General features: G+C 37.7%; 1 protein-coding gene across 11 annotated transcripts in view; it reads right to left on the bottom strand.

The window, feature by feature from the left end:
- Positions 1–26369, bottom strand: part of ALG13 (ALG13 UDP-N-acetylglucosaminyltransferase subunit) — a 79231-nt gene that overhangs the window by 26913 nt on the left and 25949 nt on the right. For all 11 annotated transcript variants that reach the window (XM_055267328.2, XM_055267331.2, XM_063634269.1 and 8 more), the window contains exons 4-21: positions 25115–25481; positions 24460–24543; positions 21798–21848; positions 20991–21037; positions 20221–20293; positions 15581–15662; positions 15233–15395; positions 13328–13403; positions 12243–12351; positions 11124–11188; positions 10106–10206; positions 8940–9067; positions 6983–7229; positions 6603–6716; positions 6278–6434; positions 5746–5866; positions 3632–3664; positions 3479–3534 (exon numbers count right to left, since the gene is read on the bottom strand). In XM_055267328.2, coding sequence (XP_055123303.1) covers positions 3479–3534; positions 3632–3664; positions 5746–5866; positions 6278–6434; positions 6603–6716; positions 6983–7229; positions 8940–9067; positions 10106–10206; positions 11124–11188; positions 12243–12351; positions 13328–13403; positions 15233–15395; positions 15581–15662; positions 20221–20293; positions 20991–21037; positions 21798–21848; positions 24460–24543; positions 25115–25481 — 2074 coding nt within the window. The remainder of the gene's footprint in view (positions 1–3478; positions 3535–3631; positions 3665–5745; positions 5867–6277; positions 6435–6602; positions 6717–6982; positions 7230–8939; positions 9068–10105; positions 10207–11123; positions 11189–12242; positions 12352–13327; positions 13404–15232; positions 15396–15580; positions 15663–20220; positions 20294–20990; positions 21038–21797; positions 21849–24459; positions 24544–25114; positions 25482–26369) is intronic.

The raw sequence follows: 26369 nt of genomic DNA, 5'->3' as shown, positions 1-26369 counted from the left end.
ATCTACAAGAAACTCAAATCAGCAAGAAAAACACAATCCCATCAAAAAGTGAGCTAAGGACATGAATAGACAATTCTCAAAAGAAGATATACAAATGGTCGACAAACATAGGAAAAACTGCTCAACATCACTAATTATCAGGGAAATGCAAATAAGAACCATTATGCGATACCGCCTCGCTCCTGCAAGAATGGCCATAATCAAAAATATCAAAAAATAGATGTTGGTATGGATGTGGTGAAAAGGGAACGGTTTTATACTGTTGGTGGCAGTGTAAACTAGTACAACTGTGTACACTGTTTTCCACTATGGAAAACAGTGTGGAGATTCCTTAAAGAACTAAAAGTAGAACTACCATATGATCCAGCAATCCCACTCCTGGGTATGTACCCAGAGGAAAAGAAGTCATTACACAAAAAAGATACTAGCACATATATGTTTATAGCAGCACAATTTGCAATCGCAAGAATATGGAACCAGCCCAAATGCCCATCAATCAATAATGAAGTGGATAAAGAAAATGTGGTGCATATATACCACGGAATACTACTCAGCCATACAAAGAAACAAAATAATGGCATCTGAAGCAACTCAGATGGAATTAAAGATCATTATTCTAAGTGAAGTAACTCAGGAATGGAAAACCAAACACTATATGTTCTCACTCATAAGTGGAAGCTAAGCTAAGGAAGCAAAGGCATAAGAATGACACAATGGACTTTGGGGACTCGGGAGAAATGGTGGGAAGGGGGTGAGGGATAAGACTCTACATTGGGTACAGTGGTACACTGCTCAAGTGATGGGTGCACTGAAATCTCAGAAGTCACCACTAAAGAACTTATTCATTGTAACCAACCACCACCTGTTCTCCAAAAAACCTATTGAAATTAAACATTAAAGACAAAGAGTTTTTTTTAAATGTACGCTGATAATTCTGAAGACATTTATCCTTTATTTTAGCAACAATAGAAATTTGCTATGGATTTGGTGATGGGGGCAGGGGGCTTGGAACATATGAAGAGATTGAAAGCTATTGAGGTTGTTTAAATTCAGAACAAAAAGAAACATGTGACAAGTGAAATTGAAGGAACAGAAAAAAAGTATTCTTGTCATCCCTTGTGGTAAGATTCTTACTTGCCTTTTCACTTGGATGGCTACTTCAAGAGGTGATATCAAAAGTACATGATATGAGAATAGTAATAGTGGCAGGAAATGGGGGAAAAAACTTTCTCTGGAAGGAGGAAAGTAAGGGAAGGAGAAAGAACAGAAAGAGAATTACATATCAGAGTTTTCTTCTCCTTCCTAAGATATATTGTCTAAACAGTAAAAACAAAAATTTAGTACATGAAGTTGCCACAGTTTAGTCATAATTAGAGAATATAAGGTAGTTATTCAAGTTCTTCATAAATATTCCAGATCTCCTGAATAGATGGTAGGATTGCCCTTCCCAGCTCCATCCAAAGTGAAAAATGACCATGTTACTTGGTCAATAAAATATGACCAGAAATGTCAGTGCTCAATTTCTGTATCCTTTGCCCCACTGCCATAATCATGATGGCATGTGTCCATCAGCCTGGGTCCCTGAGTGACTATGAAGGACAGTCATAGTCTGGCAGCCTGCTGCCAACTCGCATTGAACTATATGACATTAGCAAGAACAACTTTTCCTGACTTAAGCCACTGAGATTTTGGGGGGTTGTTAACTGCAGCATAACCTAGCTTGACTAAAACAGAAATTGGTAACTAGAAATAGGGTACGGCTGTAATAAAATCCTAATTGAGAAGGAGTATGAACATGTAGCTCTTAGGGTAAGCAATTTAGAAGACATGATGTTAGTATTGTGCTTTGATAACTGTTGGCATTGTTTAAAGCAAGTTATTTTAAGACAGGTGTGTGTAGGAAAGAATTAGTAGTTTGCAGGCAGGAATGAAAGGGAATAGATTCCTTGCATACAGGGACTCACAGGGTTGAAAGAACAACTGTTTCAACCCTAAACTATAAAAGGTAATATTGATGAATGGTTTGAACAACGACAAACAGTGAAAACTCGACCTCGCAGCAAGAATCAACTCTTTGGTTAAAACCCGAGTGCATTAAAGATGTCTCAAAGCTAGAGTTCAACTAAGGATGTAACACCTAGTAAATCCTTGCACTTCAACAAAATGGCTTGTAGAAAAATGTCCAAAATGCATGGCTCTTCCATCAATGCCTGATAAACTCAAGCCACTTGCAATCAAATAGACAGAAATATAAGGATAAAACCACAAAGAATTATAGCAAATCTTAGTAGTATATCTATAGAAAAGAATTGTAGTATGGCTATTGGTACATGAAACCAAAAGAAATCAAACAGAAGCAGAATAAATTAATCTTACAGCCAAAGAAATCACAAGCCAGAACTAACACCACTCAACTGAGATAAAACCACCCTTGGGCCTCCAATCTTCTCTAAGTAGCAAGCTTAGAAAGCTGCTTGGTTGCCAAGGAAGGATTATTCTCCAATGCCTACTCCAAACACTGCCAAGGAAAGATGGGCCTTGGGAGTAACCAAGAGCCCCAGAAAATGAACGAGAGTTCCTCCAGGGAAGAGTCCCATGAGTATGTTGGGGGCCCTTACAACGTCTGCCCATGAAGGTCTCAGAATAGCTACAGGCCAACAACTGTTTTTTTATCCCCCATTTTCTCCCTTTCTGAATAGAAATTTCAGTCCCTGCTTCAGCATTGTAAACTGGGGAGGGAGGGGGGAAAAAAAAACCTCTGTATTTTTGGTTTTAGGTCTCAAGATCACAAGAAGCTACCTCTGGACCCAATATAACAAGTACTACACATAGCCCAGAAATCCTAGGCTTTGAGTTTGATTACACTGAATGGGACCTTTTAGGATGCTTCCTTTGAGGTAGAAACAAGTATTCTGCCTATGAGAGGGAGGGCAAGTTGAATGATACAGTTCTTAGTGCTGTTAACATGTTTCTTTTTGCCTTCCAGCACAGAGAAGTTAGACTCTTCAGTGGGACCTGCTCTGGCCAGTGAAATGGAAAAGAAAGCGACATGTATCACCTCTGGTGGAAGCTGTAAGAGCCAGTGCACCATTTACCGAATTTTATTTCCTGCCTTGACAATTGTGGATGAATTTCCATCAGCCTGAGTACCTGAGCAAGCCCTTCTATAGACTTCTACTAGACATGTAGCACAAAGGAGAAGCAAACTTTTGTTATATTGAGTGAAATGTATCATCCATTCTAATAAAAAAATCATAATAAAACCTTCTAAAAGATCATTACTGCCTATGTTAGAATATCTCTAAATATATTAGTTCCAGAACACGAGTTAATTCCTGTCTCAATTTCATCTTCAAAATGAGAATGATACTAAGCCTCACAGGGTTGTTCTGATTTAAATACATTTATATGTATAGCTCTTAACAGTGCCCTAGTACACAGGAGGAGCTATAACTCTTTGCTATTATTAAATACCTACCAAGTTTGCTGTAGATGCAGTTGTGCTATAAACACCTGAAGTTTCATAGTCTGGCTCTAGAGAATATAGCCAAAGTAAAAAATGAGCATTATTTTATAGCTTGAAATTCTATAAACAATGATGAATGCCAGATCACTTCTAGATCTTACTGACCTGCATGATAAAGATATTCTTCATGATATCCTCCTGGGGAAAAAAGACAAGACAGAAGAAATGTGTTTATATAGGTCTTTATAGCTCAGCAGAGCCAAATGGCCAGCACTTGCTTTTTCCACCAGTTTTATGGTTATATGTTCAAAACTAAAATGCGTACATCCTGAAAAGTGGTATGAGCTTTCACACTAGTCAACAGATATTGAAGCCAGAGACTAGCTGTAAGCTGTACAAATTTCTCCTCTGAAAATCCACTTAGCTCTTAGAGGTCAGGCAGAGGTGAAAACTCAGTTGTGTCCAATTTTTCCAGTGAGGCTAGTGTGGTGATTAAGCACATAGGCTCTGGAGTGAGGATTGCCTAGATTTGAATTCTGATTAACTACATGACTTTAGGCAAGTTATTTAATCTCTGTGCCTCAATTCTTCACTGTAAAATGGAATAACAGTACCTTGCTCATAGGCCTTTTGAGGATGGTTAATGGAAGTGAAAGTAACTTAGCATAGTGCTTTACACATACTAAATACTCAATGGTGACTATAAAGTATGAGTATAATCCACTGTTTCCTTAGGTGGACATTAAGGGAATATGTATGCCTCATCTGTTTTTCAATCTGTTTCATGTAAGTAATACATGTAAAATGAGTGTGTCCTCAAAGGATGGCTCAGTAGACTGAAGTACTTTTAAGATTTCTGTACCATCGAAATGCAGAGAAAGTCAATACTCAATCGGACAGTTTTCCACCAAATATAACCCCGCAGTTCTAAACTAAATTTGATTCTTAAACACACCACTTATCAAACACACATGCATGAAACTCCTCCAGATTTAAGGTGGGAGCAAAGATTTGGTTATTTCAAATATGCCACACTACCCATAGAGCTAAAAGACAAAAGGATCATCTAAATAAGAGAGCAGACAGTAAATGTCCTTAAGCACACGCATGTACACATGTACAAAGTTTTCACAGATCATTCTTGCACTAGATTTTTTTACCCATTAAATTCCTAAAAATATCTATTTTTTTCTACACTAGTAGAAAAAAAGAGTACCACAAGAAAATAAGGAACTTATTCATAAGTCAAGTCATTAGGAATGCCTGACACCTCCTTAAGCCACTCAATGCTCCACAATTGTTTCAATAGGCATATACAGTATCTTTTAAAAGTAACAAGGTAAAAAAAAACACATTCCATGGTAGAAGTCAATATAAAAACTGTTAAGGCTATGTGTGTGTATATGATTCCAATTATAAAAAATGTCCAGCAGAGGCAAATCCATAGAGACAGAAAACAGACTGATGGTTGCCAAGGGCTGAGGGTTGGGGCAAATGGGGAATGGCTCCTAATGGGCACAGGATTTCTCTATTGTGGTGATAAAAATGTCCTAGTATTAATTGTGTTGATGGTATGCAACTCTGAATAAAAAACCATTGAATTGTATTCTTTAAATAGCTGAATTGTATGATATGTAAATTATATCTCAATAAAACAGTTACAAAAAATTATATCTCTGCCATTTACCAAGGATATGGCCTTGGCCATGTCATTTACCCTCTGAATCTCAATTTCCTCATATGTAAAATAGGGACAGCACATTCCTCAGAAGAACACACGAAGGACTATATTATGAATATAATGACTTAGTAGAGTGAGTATCACATAGGGTTCAATAAAGAGTAATGTTTATAGATCAAATAGACTTATTTGGGCAAATAAGTTACTTCATAGTAGTCTTAAAAAATAATAGCCAGTCACACGAAAAGCCTAACATATACAAATGGTGAGGACAACTATCAATAGTGCCTTACTAATAACGAATAGATGTTTTCCATGCTGATATCTGACACCAAGTCAAAACTCACTAAAGACCTATGCAGAGAGCTGAAAACAAGTTATAACAATGTAGCAGCCTACTGAAACAGAAGTCTATTCTTCTGAGAAATACCAGGACATATTCAAAAACCCAGCAAGCATTAAGAACTTATATAAATCTTTCAAAACTAAGCTACTGGAACAGAGAGAGACCCCAAAACCAAATTGGTCTACCTCACCGGCCTGATGTGCTAAATGCCCCAAGAATCTTTTAAAAAATATTTAACTGTAATTGACTCACCATTTTCACTCTGGCCATTGCCCTCCTCTAAATTCAAAGTCTGTTTGCCTGAGCTATGTCCCCGCCTTCCAGCACAGTATCCTGAAGTAGCAGGAACCATTGTAGAGGGACCTCCATGATTCTGTATCAAAGAGACACGCATACACTGCAGTTCTCACTATATAGTCAGAAAAAAAAAGCTAGAGGGATGTTTTAAAAGGCAGTTTAAAAACTAGCCTAACAATGTGAACTGCTATTGTAAGAGAACTCTGTAATCAAATGTTTTCCATGCAGTTTAGAATACAAAAAATATGAAGTAACAAGAAAACAGAAAATATTAACCCATACTCTATAGGCAAGATTATTAAGTCTACCTCTATCCCCTTCTCTAGGAACAGCTGGGAGAAAGTGTCTCTTTTCTCATTTTCATTTGCCAGAAAAGGCTTTGTTTGGTTATTTGTACAAAATCTAAAATTTATCCACATTGCCTTTACTTCAAAAAAATAAATGAAAAAAGTAAACAGCTTTTTGAGTAAAGCACTGATCCACTCACAGGTAAAGTTGGATAAGCAGTCTCATCCCCTTCTTCAACTTCATAAAAAGTAATAGTTTCTTCCAAGCCCCTGGGCATCTGTCCATTCCCTGGGGTAAATCCATACTGGGACTCCTTATTCATACAACTCATCTGGCGGTGACTACGTCTAAATGAACTTAAGTGGTTCAAATAATAAAAAAGTAAAAATGATGAAATATAGTAACTTGTTCCTAATTTCAAAATAACAGTTCAAATATCTCAAAGTTGACACTTTTTAAAACATTAATGTTCAGCAATGAAATCAGACTTACCCATTTTCTCTGACTTTCAACACAATACTTACCGAGATCTGTAAGAGAAGTTATCATAGCTCTGGCAGCACCTTTTACCTGGGCCTGGGTAAAAATCAACTTTAGGGCCCGGCATGTTGTGCCTGTTTATAAACCGAGATGAATTCCTAAGAATAAAGAGAAAGGAAACTAGAACTCTCTATTCACTAATACCTAAGTAGTCAGTCTCTGTAGCTAAATAGAACTAATCTGTCTTTCTAAAAACATTCAACTAGAAAGAGCTCTGCTCTCTGCAATACTGGCATTAGGCCTAACTATTATTAATGAAATACAGTCTGTATGTCACAGAGACTCTCATCTTGATGGCATTCTATCTTCTTGGATCTCTTCAATTGCTTCATATTTCCCTAGACCATGAAAATACAAATCTTACCTGGGCATCCCATATCCCCGACCTTGTCTCGGAGATGGATGTTGAGGATGAAAATGTTCATTAGACATAACATTGCCAGCTGTCTGTGAGTAGTGCATTGGAGGATCGTGCCCATAATGCATACTGTGCTGCAGCCTGGGTGGGAGGAGGGGGTCTCCCTTGCCATAAGCCATAGTCATGTAAACTTCTTTCCCTCGAATTTTCTTGAACATCTTCTTCTGTTGCTTTATGTCCATCTCTGATACAACTTTCAGGCAAACAAAGAAGTAGCAATTAAGCTTCCTAATCAAAGCAAAAGGCCCAGTGTACTGTCACCACCACACTGCCTTAAACTTTCCAATGCTCCCCCTAGGAACAAACCAAATAAACATATGGAGGGAATTTTTGTATTTTTGAAGGATATACTAGATCTTTTATTTGGAAGGACAAAACCAGCAGGTAATTTCTGTATCAATGGGTATATCTCGGCACTATCCCCAGTATGGGCAGGTTAGTATAGGTCATCAAAACACTGAGTCATCCATGGCCAGGCACAGTGGCTCACGCCTGTAATCCCAGCACTTTGGAAGGCCGAGGTGGGTGGATCACTTGAGGTCAGGAGTTCAAGGACAGCCTAGTCAACATGGTGAAACCCCGTCTGTACCGAAAATGCAAGAATTAGCCAGGCGTGGTAACATGCGCCTGTAATCCCAGCTACTCAGAAGGCTGAGGCAGGAGAATTGCTTGAGCCCGGAAGGTGGAGGTTGCAATGAGCCAAGATTGCGCAACTGCACTCCAGCCTGGGCGACAGAGTGAGACTGTCTCAAAAAAAAAACAAGACATGCCTGTAATCCCAGCACTTTGGGAGGCCGAGGCGGGCAGATCACGAGGTCAGGAGATTGAGACCATCTTGGCTAACACAGTGAAACCCCATCTCTACTAAAAATACAAAAAATTAGCCGGGCACAGTGGCAGGCGCCTGTAGTCCCAGCTACTCGGGAGGCTGAGGCAGGCGAATGGCGTGAACCCGGGAGGCGGAGCTTGCAGTGAGCCAAGATAGCGCCACTGCAGTCCGGCCTGGGCCAAAGAGCGAGACTCCATCTCAAACAAACAAACAAACAAACAAAAAACCCCAAAAACACTGAGTCATCCAATCACATACATTACTATTATCTAATAAATTATGCCTATTAATATCCCTGGCTGCTTCTATGAGGTGTTTTCCTAGTTCTCTAAGAAATATTTTTCCCCCTCAGGTTAAGATCCATGTCAGCTTAAGTTTTTAAAATTAATTTTTATAGGTGTAGAACAGTATATATTTTTGGGGTACATGCACTATTTTGATACACGCATACAATGTATAATGATCAAATCAAGGTAACCCGGATATCTATCACCTCAAACATTTACCAATTCTTTATGTTGGGAACATTCCAAATCCAGTCCTCTAGTTTTTTTGAAATATGCAATTGTTAACTATAGTCACCCTATTATGCTACCAAATACTAGATCTTAATCCTACTACCTATTTTTGTACCCATTAACTAATCCTTCTTTATCCCCCACCTCCACTACCCTTCTGAGCCTCTGGTAACCATCATTCTACTCCTCATCTCAAGATCATTTATTTTTTAGCTCTCAAATATGAGTGCTTAAGTTTACACAAAGTCCCTTAAGAACCATGGTTCTCAACCAGGGGCAACTGTGCCTCTCCCTCCTCTAGGGAATATTTGGCAATGTCTGGAAACATTTTTGTTTCTAGTGGATAGAAGCCAGGGATGCTATGAAGCACCCTACAATGCACAGGACAGCCCCCCGACAATGAAGTAGTATCCATTCCATTATCAGTAGTGCTAAAGTTGAGAAACCCTACCCTACAACAAGACATATGACATACCTTTAAAAAATAGTACAATGTAGATAAGTAAAAGCAGGTACATGAAGGGAAAAATAAAATAACAACCTTTAGCATACAAACCTATTTCCGGGACATATCCCCCAGGCATTTTCTGGTAACCTCTTCCTTTCCGACTGGGCATAGCATTCCAGGCAGGAACAGGCATCACTTGGGTAACTGGTTTTAAGTTGGCCAGTGGAACAACATGCCTTAAAAGTTAAAGGTATCACCATGAAGATACTGCAACACAGATTTAACTTTCATTGAATACACGTATCCCACCCCTTATACTTCAAGTGTATTCTATTAAAATCTGGTTGACACCGGTTTCCTTGTTTAATTTTTTATTAGTTTAGAAAACCTAAGAATAGTTTGTACAATTTCACTGCTGTTTCTAGCACCGATGACATTTCAGAAGAAAGACTGTGGTAGACTGTATTAGTTCACAAATATTTGCTGCACCTCCTTGGAGGATTAAATTTCCCCACCCCACTGACATGAGGCTTGGGAATGTAAACCACTCTGGTTAATAAAGTATGAGATAGTTTAAGATTCAGCAAGTGGTTTGTTCTCATTTTATTCCCTATCATCATGGATGCACACGTTAAAATAGAATCTCTGTTGAACCAGATCCCATTTGCTGACCCACTACGGACATGCTAAATGAAGGAGGAAGGACCTTACTGTTTTAAGTTGCTGAAATGTTTTGGTTGTTAGAACAGCACAGCCTCATTTAATGGTTCTCAAAGTGGACCAGCAGCATTATTATCACCTGGAAACTTGTCCAAAATTAAAATTCATGGGCCCCACCTCAGACTTACTGAATCAGAAACTTTAGAGTCTGGGTTCACTAATCTTGTGTTTTCACAAGCCCTCCAGGTAATTCCGATGCATGGTAAAGTTTGAGAAAGACTAGATTAGCTTATCTTCATACTGGCAGAGACTCAGTTATTAATCCAACTTTGCAATTACTATGAACAGTTTTGTATCAGAATTCTGTTGTACTTAATATTTCTAATAAGTAGGCTAGTGTCTTAAGATTTGAAAACTTTTATACATATCTAATATCTATATTGATATTTCATACTTCAGCACATGCTTTTATAATTCAAGATAAGTCATCCTAGGCCAACAGCAGATACAACTCTGGTTCTCTTACTAGCATCCTGGTAATTCTCAATTTAATATTACAAAATGGAACCAGGAACCAAAGATTTCAGTAATTCAACAAATTATCATATTCCTACTTTTCTGCCAATTCTTCAATGAAGACTGTTACTGAATTGTTCTCATTTCCAACTTCCTGGATATGAGCATTGTAATATCTTCCATCTGATTCCAAGCAAACCTGAAAAGATAATACATCTAGTCTCAAGACTAGTGACAGATACGGCTAATGCCAAACAAAATACCACTTTTCCCCAAATGGAGTTCAGTGTCTACTTTTTAAAGTAATTGATATCAACACTGCCAGTCTGGATCAATGGAGGCAGCACATACTGAAAGAACCTTACATCTAATCACTAAATTTGTAATTAAAATTTAACACAGACATTAAAGAAACTTTTTTTTCAGCTGGTTGTGGTGGCTCATGCCTGTAATCCCAACATTGGGAGGCCAAGGTGGGAGGATCACTTGAGGCCAGGAATGAGACCAGCCTGGGCAACATAGTAAGACCCTGTTTCTATAAAAGAAAATAAAAATAGGCCAGGTGCACTGACTCAAGCCTGTAATCCCAGCACTTTGGGAGGCTGAGATGGGTGGATCACGAGGTCGGGAGATCAAGACCATCCTGGCTAACACAGTGGAACCCCGCCTCTCCTAAAAATACAAAAAATTAGGTGTGGTGGCAGGCACCTGTAGTCCCAGCTACTTGGAAGGCTGAGGCATGAACCCGGGAGGCAGAGCTTGCAGTGAGCAGAGATCGTGCCACTGCACTCCAGAGCCTGGGAAACAGAGCAAGACTCCATCTCAAAAAAAAAAAAAAAAAAAAATTAACAAAATTAGCCAGGCATGGTGGTATGTGCCAGTAGTCCCAGCCACTAGAGAGGCTGAGGAAGGAGGATCACTTGAGCCCAGGAGTTCGAGGCTGCAGTGAGCCATGATCATGCTACTACACTCCAGCCTAGGCAACAGAGCTAGACTCTATCTCTTTAAAAATAAAAATAAAAAAGTTTCTAGTACTTTGTAAATAAGTCTTGCTCAACTCATATTATGACGAAAAGCACATTCTTAAGCAAATTACTGATTCTTGAAGGAACTAACCTGACACTTGTCTCCCAAATAGTACTGTCTCCCAGCATACTCCATGTAATCAGATTTTTGAAGTTCTATTAAAAGAAAATGAAGATTCAAGCTCAACTAAACTGGTTCCTTTCCTATATCAATTAATTTCCTCATTTACTTTTGCCGTAGTGCCTTTGACAATGCTACCACTATAAGTGAAAATAGGGGTAAAGTCCCAAAGGGCCATTCTATCATTCTGGATGAGTTATTTCTGCAGTCAATTTAAAGAGACCTGCCAGAATAATTTTGTGCTTTAAAAAATAAATAGGTGGAAATTGGGAGTTTATAATCAGAGAGAGTCAAACACTAATGAGGTACAATTTGAAAGTATTATCCAGCTTCTCAAATCAACCTATTTTTTTTTTTTTAACAACTTACTGTGTTTCCCAAGGTCTTAACCTCATTCTAGATTGTTAACTACAGCTAGGTTTACCAGGGTTCAAGGAGTTGAATGTGAAATACTAAAGGCTTATCTTGAAGGCAAAACTTTAAGGCCTAGGTTGATCACTTTACTTATCTTTTAAGGAGAGAAACAATGACCTATTTTCAAGGGTTGGTAAACTTTTTCTGTAAAGAGCCAGATAGTATTTTCAGTTTCTTGGGCCATAAGACTCTCAGACCTACTCAAACTCTGCTGTAAAATGTTATGAACACTGAAATTTGAATTATATAATTTTCATGTGTCACAATATATTATTCTTTTAATTTTTTTCTGCCATTTAAGAATTAAAGACCATTCTTAGCTCATAAACCACATAAAAACAGTTGGTGTGTCAGATTTGACCCACAGGCCTAACCTACTCATTTATCAAGGAAGGTGGTCTTAACACCTGGAATTTAGGATGAGCTTGTTTTCAGTCACTAAGTTTCTTAAAGCTATCTAAAAATTATCTCCAGTCTTTGCAAAGTTGAAGTCCCAGGCAAACATCAAACTTTAAAAGATCCCTCCCACTTCTAAAGCTATGTTCCCTCCTTTGGATTTAAATCATATATAAAGTAAGATAAAAAGCATCAGGCTGTTTTTTATAACAGTATTTCTTATAAGAGATGTTCACCATAATTTGCAAAATTATACTCCTGGATTTGTCAGTTCATTACCTTTTCTGCTGTCCAACCAAACATCAAATTCTACATTACGATAGATTTCTGGATCCAGGGCTTTGAGCACCTTATAGGGGAAGGGCATCTTTGATGGATTTTCTGGAGACTAAAACAAAAATAATCATGCTACAAACTCACAATCCTTAGTCTTCCTTCTATGAAGAAGGAAGAATTAAGTTTCTTCCTTCTCAAAAAAAAAGTCGTTCTTTATTAAAACAAGAAATAAATCATACAATAAATTTTGCCATATATTTTAAAAATCAGGAGACTAAAGTAGCAAAATGCAAGTAATCTAAAAGGTTTTAGATGGCAGAAGGGGAATAATGTCTAAACCAGGCAATGACTCAGGACACATCCCATATAAACCAATGCAACACAAACCAGGATTAAAAATTCAGAGCTATTCAGAAGTGTTATCATGATATAGACACGGAGGTGCAAGTATTTCTGTACTCTACAATCACCTGGAAATATCTGAAGGTTACTTCATTATGGTCAAATCCTGTTAAAAATTTCCAAAGGAACTACCATTTTTCTTCTGCTTTCCTAGAATTTCACCATATTCAATACTATTCCAAAATTACAAGCACCTCAGGTATACACAGAGATTGCTATAATAGTATTTGACTTATTTAGCTAGCCTCAAACTGAAGGCCTATTTGATTTTAGTCCTATATGGATGGTGAAATTTCTGTTTCTCTAACTTTAAACCATGATTATCATCTAGTTTGAATAAAATAAAGATAGGCATTGTATTCCTTAATGAAAAAAACCTTAGTGTCAGAAGACTGATTACAAACTAAATATTGGGTTTGTAATATTTAACTTAAAAACATAATGCTCCTGAAATTTCTGAAGTGTTCAGTTTGTTCTGAAAAATCTAAAATTCTGTAAAAATAAGAATTCAAAGAACATTAAGCATGCATTTAAAGTTTAAAGATAGGTAAGGCTTTCACAAAGGAAAATGACCAACTCCTCCCTCAACCCATATAACTAGAATATAATATCTGACTTTAATTAGTTTAAGTCATGATGCTGCAAGCCAAGAGTATAAAAATTCTTTGCCTTAGAAAATATCAAACCTTTGTTTCTTCTGTTCCTTTATTGTAGCCCTCTGGTATATTTTCAGCATTGTAGCAGGCACCCCACTCTTCCATCCTAATTCAAAAGATTTAGAGCAAAGAGCTTTTTATAAATGAAGAATTTACTTATCTTAAGCCTAACGACTACACCACCACCTAGTGGTAAATTAGCTCAGTTCTAAAATAAGGCAAATGCTTTTTCATTCCAACATTTGCATTTATGCTTCCTTTTTATAAGTATGTGCTACAATATACTTAGCAGATTACCTCCTATATTTTACAACTCCTGTGAGAACACACTCTTAGGGTGATCCCTATGATCCCTGCCTCATTCATTTTACTGGTCTCTCTCTCTCCTCTGCTGCCTATAAGGAAGCAAGCAGCCATGTTCATCACTGCAATGTAGCAGAGCTGAGGGTTACTTCTGGCCAACTGACAGCAAAAACTTGAAGCTCTCAGTCCTATAGCTCTAAGGAACTGAATGCTGCCAAGAACCATGAATGGGGAAGTAGATCTTTCTCCAGTCAAAGCTCCAGATAAGAACTCAGTCCTGACCAACATCCTCATTACAGTCTTATGAGACACTCAGCAGAAGATCCAGCTAAGCCATGTCCAGATTCCTAATCCACATAAATTGTGAGAAAAGTGTGCTGTTTTAAGCTGGCAAGTTTGTAGTAACAGTGTTACACAGCAAAACATAACTAATACATCTTGCCTTCTGACTACTGTAGTTTCCGTAAGCCTAAAGTCTTTAAGACAAGTGATCAGTGAAGAATGAAGCAACCTTTACCCTAATACATGGTTGCCACTCCTGGCAGTCCCAAATAAGCTTTAAAAACCCTCTTCTGGGCCAGGTGTGGTGGCTCACGTCTGTAATCCCCGCACTTTGGGAGGCCGAGATGGATGGATCACGAGGTCAGGAGACCGAGATCATCCTGGCTAAACCAGTGAAACCCTATCTCTACTAAAAATACAAAAAATTAGCCGGGCTTGGTGACACCCGCCTGTAGTCCCAGCTACTCGGGAGGCTGAGGCAGGAGAATTGCTTGAACCTGGGAGGCGGAGGTTGCAGTGAGCTGAGATCGCGCTACTGCACTCCAGCCTGGCTGACAGAGCGAGACTCCGTCTCAAAAAAAAAAAAGAAAAAGAAAAAAAATTGTAAGCTTTAAACATCCAAGAAATAGAACTGCAAGACAAAAAACACAAGGTGACACTTACCTAGCACCAAACCTATCTGAATTTGCAGGCAGAGCTAGGAATTAGGAAGAAATATAAGACATGTACTTTATTATCTCAAACTCAAAGTGTTCAACTAGAGCTGTTCAACAGTTGTTTCCTCAGAGGCACACTCATAGTGCATACCAAAGGCAGACACTAAAACACTCCTAAAACTTACACTGAGAGATTTTCTACTGGCTGGATGTGTCAAGTAACCACTAACCTCAGTTATTATCTAGAAAACGATGGTGCTACTTTAGAATCAGTATTTTCTCAAAGTATGATCCACAGCCTACCTACATCAGAATGCTTAGGCACACTTGTTTAAAAAACAGATTCCTGGTCCCATCCTGACCTCAAATTTTGTGATAGTAGGCCCAAGAACCTGCCTTTCTAACAAGCACTATAATTCTTATACAACTACAGTTTGAGAATCATGTAATTAGATAGTTCTGAAGTTTCTTCTAGCAATACAAAACGGACCTGAACAAAACCCCCAAGTCTGGGCATCTCACGACACATCTCCTTGGTAAAACTCTCCCCTCATTAAAAATATATATCCTAACATATGTGTACATGTGAATATGTAACCTAACTCATAAGCTTGCCAGGCCCCTTCCACTTTCAAATGATTATGCAAAGAAGTATGGAACATAATTATCATGATATCCCCTTTCCCTTTATTACCTATTCTGATTTGAACTCTTGTAATCAGTATGGGCATCCTCACTTCCAGTCACAGCATTATTTCTGTTCTTCTTAGAACCACTTCGAAACAATTTAATCGCAGTCTTCAACTCTTCTTCATCCACAACAAACACATCTTTATAGAGAATTTCGTACAATACAGCTGAAAAAAAAAATAGCCAAAATTCCAATTGTCAAAATAAGATTTATATTAACTATGTGAAAACAGCCATAATCCTGTGTGCAAATAGGTACCAACAAGGTTTTAAAGGGGCTATTCATGGTGGGTCCCAGAGTGAAAACAAGTCATCTGAAATCACACCCAAAATTTATAAAGCCTTCACATACCCTGACAAACAGCTGCACTTGACTGAAATTGTTTTGAGTACACAGAATCATAGTGACCACTACTTGAATAGCAGAGTAGAATCTAAAGAAAAACACAGAACAATTAAGTGAATGTTACACATCTTAAAACCATGAAATTAAGATGATAATTAACTTGAAATTGAGTCAGTAGTCAGTAACTGATAACTAATTGAATTTTTTTAAAAGTGATTTTTAAAATCTAAATATAAGGAAATGCAACCTGTACCTCATAGAGATTTTCTTGGCAGTGACTTTTAAATGCCAAGATTAAAATCACTACTAAGGTTACACTGTGAGCCTCAATCACATTAATATACCAAACAAGTCCTGATTTACAAATTTGCTAAAAAAAAAAAAAGGAACACTTAGAAATTGAGTTATTGAACATAACAGAAAGCCTAACAGATGCCAAAAGACCCAGCTAACTTCCAAGAATGACTGGAAAAATTAGGTCAAATACCCAAATACTCCAAACTCAGACTAAGGGAGGAAAGGGATTTTATTCAATTATTTCAAAAGTTATCCATTTAACTGAATAGCAATGTATCAATACACTATATAGCACCAATACTGCTAGAGAGACTTCCTCAATGAATTAAGGCACATCTCAGGCTACAAAAATGACAGTTTAACATCTGAGCTGATTCCCTGAATCCCTAGAATTTTTTTTTCCCAAAACAATTCAAAGGCCATGCTTGTTAAGCAAAATTTTTTCAGTCAAAATGTTGCATGTAATGAAATTTGTTTATATAACTGTTCCAAAACCTTTCTGAATTTTTGTTGAAAAAATCTGTCTTCGCCAGATGCAGTGGTGTGTGCCTACAGTCTCAGCTACTACAGTAGGAGGGTCACTTGAGCCCAGGGGTTTGAAGCTATAGTGTACTATGATCTCACCTGTGAATAGCCACCACACTCCAGCCTAGGCAACATACTGAGATCCCCATCTCTTAAAAAAAAAAAAAACAAAAAAAACACTGTCTTATATAAGGGATATAATCCCTAGTGACTAAGGTTCTTCCATTTTGAAGGTATTAGCAACCTGAGTTACTCAAAATGATTCTGCAATCTGTGGAAAGATGTTGCCACCAAGCCTCCTTGGCAGAAAAAAAAAAATTATCCTAAGCATTCTTTTTTTCTGTCTTCCTACTCTTCCCTGGGCTAACTTCTCCCAATAATCCAGTTATTTGATCCCAGGTCTATTATTCTTCACTTGTCTTTTTGGAAACCACAATTCTATTTCAATAATAATCCATTTCAAAGTACTGAAGTCAAGTGTCAAGCTGAAGTAACTTACAGTAAAGTTTAAGTTATAAGTTTCTCCCACCACAAGGGGTATTTGCATTTAAGAGTTTATTAACTCATAAGAACAGTGAGCAGATTTTGAGCAGAGAAATCCTTTGTACTTTGGGCTACAAGAACTGGGAACTCTAAGAAATATTAATAACTAGAGGCAGTTAAGGAATAAAGGAATCCAGTTAACCAGAGTGATGAATAAGCAGTTCTTATAGAAAGAAGACAGACAACTATATAATTTCTCTATTCAAGTGGCAAGAATTTCGATTTTGACTGGAAGAGGCAAAACAAGGCATGATGGCTTTTATGTTTCTGGTGGTATCCCAACATGAAATAGTAATTCATACATACTTGTGGGTGGTTTGTTTGGGAGTGGCCAGATGGGATGTAATTAATGGCAGTAAACTAGTGAAAAAATGGGGTAGATCTATATTACTAAGAAGGATATTTAAAAAGAACAAGTAACAATGTTAAATATGAGCCCATTTACATTTAAAAGACAAACACGAAGAAAATGATACAGAAAGATACTCACCAATACTTAATAGTTTGTTACTTTGCAGTGCATGAGAACCAATACTTGTTACTTTGAAGGGCATAAGATTGAAGAGGATGAGTGGGGACTTTCTTACTCTACATTTCCAGACTTAATTTTATTTTGTTTTTAATGTAAGTATGTACTTCTATCTAGATAGAGCAAATGAGCTGAGTGAAGATGGCTCGATTTCAGCTGAATACACTTAAGAAACTGAAGATAACTATGTAGAATGAAGAATTAAGTCAACACACAAGATAAAAGATGCCAAAGTGAATATTAGACATTTCTATAAAAGTTTGTTCTAAAATATTTTTAGAAGGCTCATTAATAATGTTCACTGCCTATAATACAATCACTTTTATTTATTTATTTCTGAGATGGAGTCTTGCTCTGTCGCCCAGGCTGGAGTGCAGCGGCGCAATCTTGGCTCACTGCAACCTCCGCCTCCTGGGCTCAAGCGATTCTTCTGCCTCAGCCTCCTGAGTAGCTGGGATTACAGGCATGCGCCACCACGCCCAGCTAATTTGGGTATTTTTAGTAGACACCGGGTTTCACCATATTGGCCGGGCTGGTCTCAAACTCCTGACCTCAAGTGATCCATCCACCTCGACCTCCCAAAGTGCTGGGATTACAGGCGTTAGCCACCACACCCGGCCTCATTTTTAAAAACTCAATCCTGATGCCAATCTTAGGAGTGTGAACTGAGATAAAGCAACAAAGTTTTAGGCAAAGCAAAGCATCACAAAATAAAAGCACCTGGCTTTTCAAAATAAACACATACCCCCACTTTATAAATTCCCAAATCAGACATATATATGCACTATCCTGTACATGCAAACACCCAAGTGCTGGTAAGTATTAGCTCTGTATACATGTATGGATATTTGTAGGTTGTACACACTCAAAAGGTCTGACATTTTTATATTCTCATGGTTCCCAATGGGTAATGTTCCCCCTAAATTAGCTAAATAATCTCTCTGTAAGATACACAAGACATTTATAAATGGAACTGCATAATTGTAGGAACTAAGTGGTGGGTACATGAATGTTTACTTCATTAGTCTTCATACTTCTCTCTGTATGAAAAATTTCAGAATACAATGTTCGGGAAAAACTGAACTGGGAGTTTAAAGATACCTGGTAAAGATCCAAATTTCATCTCAAGCAATGCTATGTACAACTGCTTAGATACAAAACCTAACACTCCTCTTCCTCAAACAATTCAGATTATGTCACACCCTTACCTAAAAACTTCCCATTAGCATTTAGGGTCAAGTTTTCTGGTGTCTGAAATTTACTTTAAAATACGTTGAAAAAGAAAGATGGACAGATGAATGGATCAAGGAATAGGTATGTGATAAGAATACTAAGATGTTAACAGCAGACTCTAGGTGGTGGGTAGGTATATGGATGCTCACTGTAAAATTCTTTTAACTTTTCTTTATGTTCGAACATCATAATAAAATGTTGGGAAAAAGTTTCAAATGACTATTCTGTACAATGAAAAGACAAATAATTTGGCATGGCCTGCTCTACCTCTTACTATGTAACTCCAAACTATCTTTCCAGCATCACCCTCCTCACATCCAACTACTTAACTCCCAAAGGGTCTCTTGCTTCTATGCCTCTGTATATAGTGTTTCCTCTGAATAGACTGCTCTTCATATTTGATGGACTCTTTTATATTCCACTTAAATGTCACTACCACCATGAAGCTTTCTAAACTCCCTCAAGCAGAAAGAAGGGCTTTTTCCCTTATGCTTTTAGCACAATTTTTTTTTATTATAAAACTTACCACTTGGCTGTAATTAACCCTTTGCAGGTCTGTCTTCATTGCCCCTTAAGCTCTTGGAGGGCAAGGATTTCACTGTATTCATTTTGGTGTCCCCAAAGCTCAGAAAAGAGATAATTAATGTACCCCATTCACAATTCTCTTCTAAGTTATCTCCTACTCAGTCTTCTCTATTCCTAATGCTACTTCTCCTTAGTTCAGGTATTCCCCCTCAATTACAGTAACAGCATCCTAACAGTTCTCCTGGTCTCTAGTCGTGTCTTGCCATCATTAAAATTGTGTCTAAATTGTGTTCCATGTTGTGAAATAAGACATATAAAACTCAAACATTGTGTAGTCTATATTTCACTAATAAAATAATCAGGATAAAGGGCTTTTCTTTTATAAACTTTTTGGAGGAGAAGCTGTATGCTGAAAAACAATTTATCTGCTGAGTATTCTCAACTAACAATCAAGTACTTTACCAGGCAGTAGTAGACACTGTCACTTCCCTCAAGAAACATTCAGATAATGAAAGAAATACATATGAAAACAAACACAATATAATAAATACTACAATTACTTAGGAGCTGCTAGGGGAGCACAAAGTGAGAAAATGACTCCAGGACATTGAGAAAGTTTCAAATACAAAGACACAAAGTATGAAAGGCAGAATACCTGGAAGCATGGCATAATAAGGATGGAAGAAAATGAAGCTGGTTTGGGACCTTTCAGGATGCTGAATGCCTAGCTTCAAAGTTTGAACCTTATCCTTTTCAGTCATTGAGAAGCCAATTAGGGTTTGGGGTGGCTTTTTTCCTATCACAGAGAAATGACGATCAGGTCTGTTTAGAGGGCTAACAACACTGAGATTGACTGACTAGAGAGGAAAATGCTAGTAACAGAGAAACCTGTCAGACTATGCTTTTCATTAATTAGGTTAAAAGTGATTTAATATCCAGGCAAGCCAGAAGCATCATTCAACTTCTTTAAGTCAACATTCACTCATCTTCTTACCTTGTCTTCATAGCCATTATCTGTGACATAAGTTGGAGGTTTTCCAGGAAAGCGATAAAGAATGAAATCCCGACTACATGGGGAAAACAAAGGTAAGTGGGAAGACATAATTTGGTATATGTAAGAGATAGTTATAGGAACAACTATTTGTGCTTTTAAGTTGCCTACCTTATTCATATAAAGTAATATAAATATCTGGTTTAATGTTTGGCTTTAAAATAATCCAAAAGGGCTAAATGATGTTAATTCAAGGTAGACGGCTAATTGCCCCCAAAGTCTTATGGATTTTTTTTTTAATGTATCTTAATTTGGGAGGAGAAGGGGTAAAGACAACCAATTATCAATTGTATGTATGTCTGTGAGTTGGGGGGTGGTGCTCTCCTTTATTTAAAGCAGAGGTTGGCAATTTTGGGGGCAAAAGGCTAGAAAATAGGCATTTCAGCTTTTGCAGACTATATGGTTTATTCAACTTTGCTTTGGTAGCGTGAAAGCAGCCACAGACAATGCATAAGTGAATGAGCATAACTGTGTTCCAACAAAGCTTTATAGACACTGAAATTTGAATTTTATATAATTTTTCCATCCCATGAAACATTCTTCTTTTGGCTTTTCAACCATTTAAAATATTTTAACACTTTTTCTTAGCTTTCTTCATTCTACGTATCAATACATCAAATCTCAAATTTCCGCAATCCTGAAGAGACCGTTGAGATCTTATACACACATGCATGCACATACCCACTTCTCAAAGAAAAGAGGATATAACTTACTTATAAATTAGAGAAAGAGCTCTTATTTCCAGCTGGCCAGCACTTTCCTAAACATAAATAGTGTATTGAGTTTTAAAAAACATTCTGTAGCTAGGAGGTAGTTTTTTCAAGTATAACAAATTTTTAGCTGCTTAGCACTGTTTTAGATGAAGAATTTGTAGAACACACTATAACCCGTTTCAAGGCTTGGAATACTGTGATAGCTACTTACTAACATAAACTTATCCTGAAAAAAGGATCTAAAGCCCTACTTAGCCATTAAGTAATAAGGATAGTTAATAGGAGAGATTTTAAAAACACAATAAAAATGGAACTAGTATAATAAAAAGGCAGTAGGGATTTAGTAAATGTGTTTTTTAAGTCTAGAACTATGGAATTAACTTTATCACATAAAAATTATTTCTAAATAAAGTATGAATTTATGAATTTTACTCCCACATAAAAGGAAGATAACTACAAACCAGGGGAATTGTTTAATAACAAAATAATGACCTCTTGGTAAAATTCATTACCACTCTCCTTCCCCGTTAAAGTGAAAAGGCTTAAGCTTGTCCTGTTTCCAAGTAGTGTATACTCTTTTGCTAGTCTATGGTTGATGGGATTGTTAACACACAATTATCAATATTCAACACAAAACAATAGGTCAATTGCCAGCCTCTAAACTTATGCAAGAATTATTGGATTCAACACAGCTGGCTACTAAATAAAATATCTGGGGTCTGGCTAAAATAATACAGCTGAATGAATAAATTTACATTACTATTCCAAATAACTCTGAAAAGATTAAACCCCCATATTTGATCTTACCTTAGGATCTCCCAACCGTTCCAGGTATTTCTCAAAAGATCCCTCCACATACTTCAAAAATAAAACAAACTCGACTTAACCAAATACACAGCATTACTGAAATCTGATTCTATTCTACAATATTATCCTGCAACGGGTTTTTTGCTCAGCTCAACAATTATGGTAGTAAGTTTCTACTTTGCACAGCACCTCAGGAAGATTTGCACATACACAAAAGTCATGAGTGGAGAAAAGCTGGAGTATAAAAGTATCTTAGGAATTGGTCCTGGCATATCCACATACCAGTGCATTTCATCAAATGGTATGCTTTCGAGTTTCATTTGAAATGCCAATTTAAGTAATGACAATTTTCATAAATCAAGCAAGACCAGTATTTCTAAGGATTTCAGATTTGACAAGACATGCATTTACAAAATTAAACTGAGGAACTTTAAAGAGAATTTCATTAGTTTCTAAAAAGACCATGGGACAAGCGAACTTTTTAGGGGTGATGGAAACATTCTGTATCTTGACTGCAGTGGTAGTTCCATGATTGCATATCATCTCCAAAACTAAAAATGGTAAACTTAAAATGATAAGTTTTATTGAATGTAAAATATGCCTCAATAAAAATGAAATTAAACTCGGGGACTGTAATAGATTTATTTCTAGTTCCATGGATACATATCACTAGACTTTTAAAATATCATTTAAATTTTTCTTTTAAAAAGTTTTGAGATATAAATGACATACAGGCTGGGTGTGGTGGCTCACGCCTGTAATCCCAGCACTTTGGGAGGCTGAGGTGGGCAGATCATGAGGTCAGGAGATCAAGATCATCCTGGCGAACATGGTGAAACCCCATCTCTACTAAAAATACAAAAAAATTAGCCAGGCATGGTGGCCGGCACCTGTAGTCCCAGCTACTTGGGAGGCTGAGGCAGGAGAATGGCATGAACCCAGGAGGCGGGGCTTACAGTGAGCTGAGATCGTGCCACTGCACTCCAGCCTGGGCGAAAGAGCAAGACTCCGTCTCAAAAAATAAATAAATGACATACAATAAACTGTGCAATTTAAATAGTACAAATTTTGACTTATGTATACACCCATGAAATCATCACAACTGAGATAGTGAATATATCACTTCCATGAGTACCCTTGTGCCCTTCTATAACTGACATATAACCACTGATCTGCTTTCTGTCACTATAGATTGGCTTGTATTTTTTCTAGAGTTTTATACAAGGGAAATCAAACAGTATAAACTTTGCAGGGGGTCTGGTTTCTATCACTCAGTATTGAATTGAGATTCATTTATGTAGTTTTAAAATTTTACACACATCTTTGTTCTTCAAAATGTTGTCCACAAACCAATAGCAAACATTACTTCAGTTTGTTAAAAATGCAGAAATCTCCACTGAGCGCAGTGGCTCACACTTGTAGTCCCAGCACTTTGGGAGGCCAAGGCGGGCAGATCACTTGAGCCCAGGAGTCTAAGACCAGTCTGGGCAACATGGCGAAACCCCATCTCTACTAAAAACACAAAAAACTTAGCCCAGTGAGGTGGCGTGTGCTTGTAGTCCCAAGTTACTTTAGAGGCTGAGGTGGGAGGATTGCTTCAGCCTGGTAGGCAGAGGCTGCAGTGAGCCGTGATCCTGCCACTGCACTCCAGCCTGGGCAACAGAGTAAGACCCTGTCTCAAGGTAAGAAAAAAAAAGAAATCTCGGGCCCCAACTCAGACCTACTGAATCAAAACCTGTAGTTTAACAAGATCTCCAGGTGATTTGTATGCACAGAAATACTTGAGACGCACTGCTTTACACTATGGTCTTGCATTTGAAGTAACGTTACTAATAATCCTTTCCCCAGGTGTAGAGAAGACTACAATGAACTTCAAGGTAACAAGCTTTTAAGTCAAGAAGTCTTCACATAGTTTTAAAATTCACTGAAACCAGTTGAGAAAATTAAGAGTAAAACTCGAACAGCAGGCAAATACCCACAATAAACAGAAGAAACAAACAGCACCGCAAGGGCCAGAAGCGTTTAGAAAAAAAAAAAGGAAGCCTCCAATTTCATTAACAAGAATTCAAATACATGAAAGTGTACAAATATGTCTTCTGTAAGTTGTTTTACCTAAAGTTAATCATTAGTGGCAGAGCTCTAATTATACAATTTGTCACATGGAAAGACTAGATACTTAAGATTCATTTGTTCCCTTACAATCAAGTTTTGTAGGATTTCTCAAACTGGCTGAAGATTATTGTACACAGGATTAAGCAAGAAAATAGAGGGGGTTCCCATTTTTACGTATTTTAAAATATGCATTGCAAAATATTAACAGAGCCAAACCTTTCATGAACTATTATTAATTGTTCAATAAAACTGTATGGATAATATAAAACAGCAATCAAAATGTAACTTTTTAGGGTCTGGAGTTCTTGGTGTAGGACGAGGTAAGTAGTGGGAAAATGTAGATTATTCTTGATTTTTAGAGTCCTAAACAACCTAATTCTAGCAGAGGGTCAAGAAGCATGTTAGCTACTGGGAAGGGAGCTAGTTGGGAATTAAATATTTGCTATTGAGGAGACTGCATGATACAGTTTAATTTTGGTAGGTGCTCACAATTATTTTCCCACCTGCTACATACTCTACCAGCTCTCCCCTGGGTATGTATTCTACTTACAGACTCAAAAGTTTGTTGATTTTCCCTCATATATGAGACACAAGCCTTCCTGATTTCCAAATGATGGACCTGGCTGCAAAACAACTAAAAAGAAGAGAAAGACCAGCCCACTGTCAGTAGTCATTTAAAATAGGCACTTCTAAATCAAGACTATGAACTGGATACTTAAGCCTTCCTTATTCAGAACATATGTAGGAAATTGGGAAATTAAATCATCTTACTAGAAGTTTTTTTTTAATATCATCTTCAACGAAATGGGGGAAGGATGACTGTCATGCCCCATCCCCTTTTCTACTCCTTATGTGCACAGCCTATAATTTTTTTCTTAGGCATTAAAATTAGAGGAAGCAGGGGATGCTTACAAAGGATCAAGATATATTTCAAAGTTGTCTTTAGCCTCCTTATCTTACCCCTCCTACATTACAAACTGGCATTTAAAAAAACAGAAGAGATAGCAAAGGTACAGCAATATAGACTATTCAGCAAAGGCATGCACCAAGCTAGTAAGAGCAGGCAGCTTCTCTCTAGGACCTGATAGGCCTGATGTTTTCACTAGAAAGCAGAATTTTTTTGTTTCTTCTGGCAAACTACAGGACCATCCCATGTCTCAAACTCCGAAAACTCAGTATAGGGAAGATATATGTTTTCCTTTTACCTGCTCCGAAATAGCCCGAAAGAGGCAAGAGGCATCCTTGGCAGTCAGCTTTCGAAACAGCCCTAAGCTGCCTAAATATTCATCCATTGATGCCTCATTCAAAGACTTCTGGCTGCAGTAGTTTTTCCATCCTTTATGCATTTTGTACAGGGTAGGGGTGAGAGGGAGAGGAAAAAAAGTGTGGCAAGAGGGAAAAAGCAGGGTGCAGGTAGGATGGGTAGCAGTAACAAGGGCTTGCTTATGCAGGTATCCGGAAAGCAGCCCAAAGTCTAGGCCTGAGAAGGCAGTTGAAGTCAGCGCTGCAGAATCTTGGCACTTCCCAGGAGCAGAAGCAATGGACTTGGCTTGCCCAGGACAAGTCAGGACCCTGTGAAAAGAAGAGGAAGAGCCAATCCTCCTAGGAATAGGGAACTCAGACTGAGCAGGAGACATGGGAGGGAGGGAGAAAGTGCTTAGAGTTACCTCCTTGGGAAAGAGTGGGATTAACCCAATCTAACCCAATCAGACCAAGGTTGAGAAAAGTATGCATAAGCAGCTGAGCTTTGGGTCTAGAAGGAAACTGACTTTGCAGCTTAACTCAGGGCAACTGCTGCACGAGGCTGAAAAGGGACTACAATAAAGCTCAGGTGTGTAGGATGCAGCCTGGTCCACATTACATTGCTTTAAGAATTGCTTTAAGATCTCTAGCTGAATTTTCAACTACAGTCTCTCCCCAAATTCCCTGCTCCTTTCATAGTTGCAGGGAAACATGGAGGGAGAGAATCTTCATGAACCTAGTTATCCAGTGAGCATCTGCATTAATACCTTTTTAATACACACAAAAAAGGAGAAGGAACTTCCCTTAATCTATAGTGGCAGAGGGCACAGTTCAAGCTAAGTGCCAAAGCTATTACCTGGATATTTCAGATATACGGTTGAAGTAATCTCTAGATAATAATCTCTGCCAGGATCACAGAAACTAAATCTTATTAGCCATGATAGGGAAACCTTATACAATTCTTGACTAATGCCTCCAAACTATTATATGGCACCAATAAAAAAGAAAAATGCAAAAAAGTGTTTCTTTAAAAATGGAAATAAAAATTTAAATGGAAGCAGCATGAAAATATCCACAAACTAATAGACTACATTTGAAATGGTATGGTAGAGTATGAGATGAGTTGGACAATGAGAGTTGTGTTTCAATGTTTTACTAGTGTACTTTTCCAGATACATTACTCTGGATTCTGAGAAAACCAAAGAAAATATTAAGTGC

The sequence above is a fragment of the Symphalangus syndactylus genome, chromosome X, assembly GCF_028878055.3.
Source record: "Symphalangus syndactylus isolate Jambi chromosome X, NHGRI_mSymSyn1-v2.1_pri, whole genome shotgun sequence".
NCBI classification, from domain to species: Eukaryota; Metazoa; Chordata; class Mammalia; order Primates; family Hylobatidae; genus Symphalangus; species Symphalangus syndactylus.
Note: the sequence above shows the minus strand (reverse complement) of the source record. Positions and strands in the feature narration are given on the sequence as shown.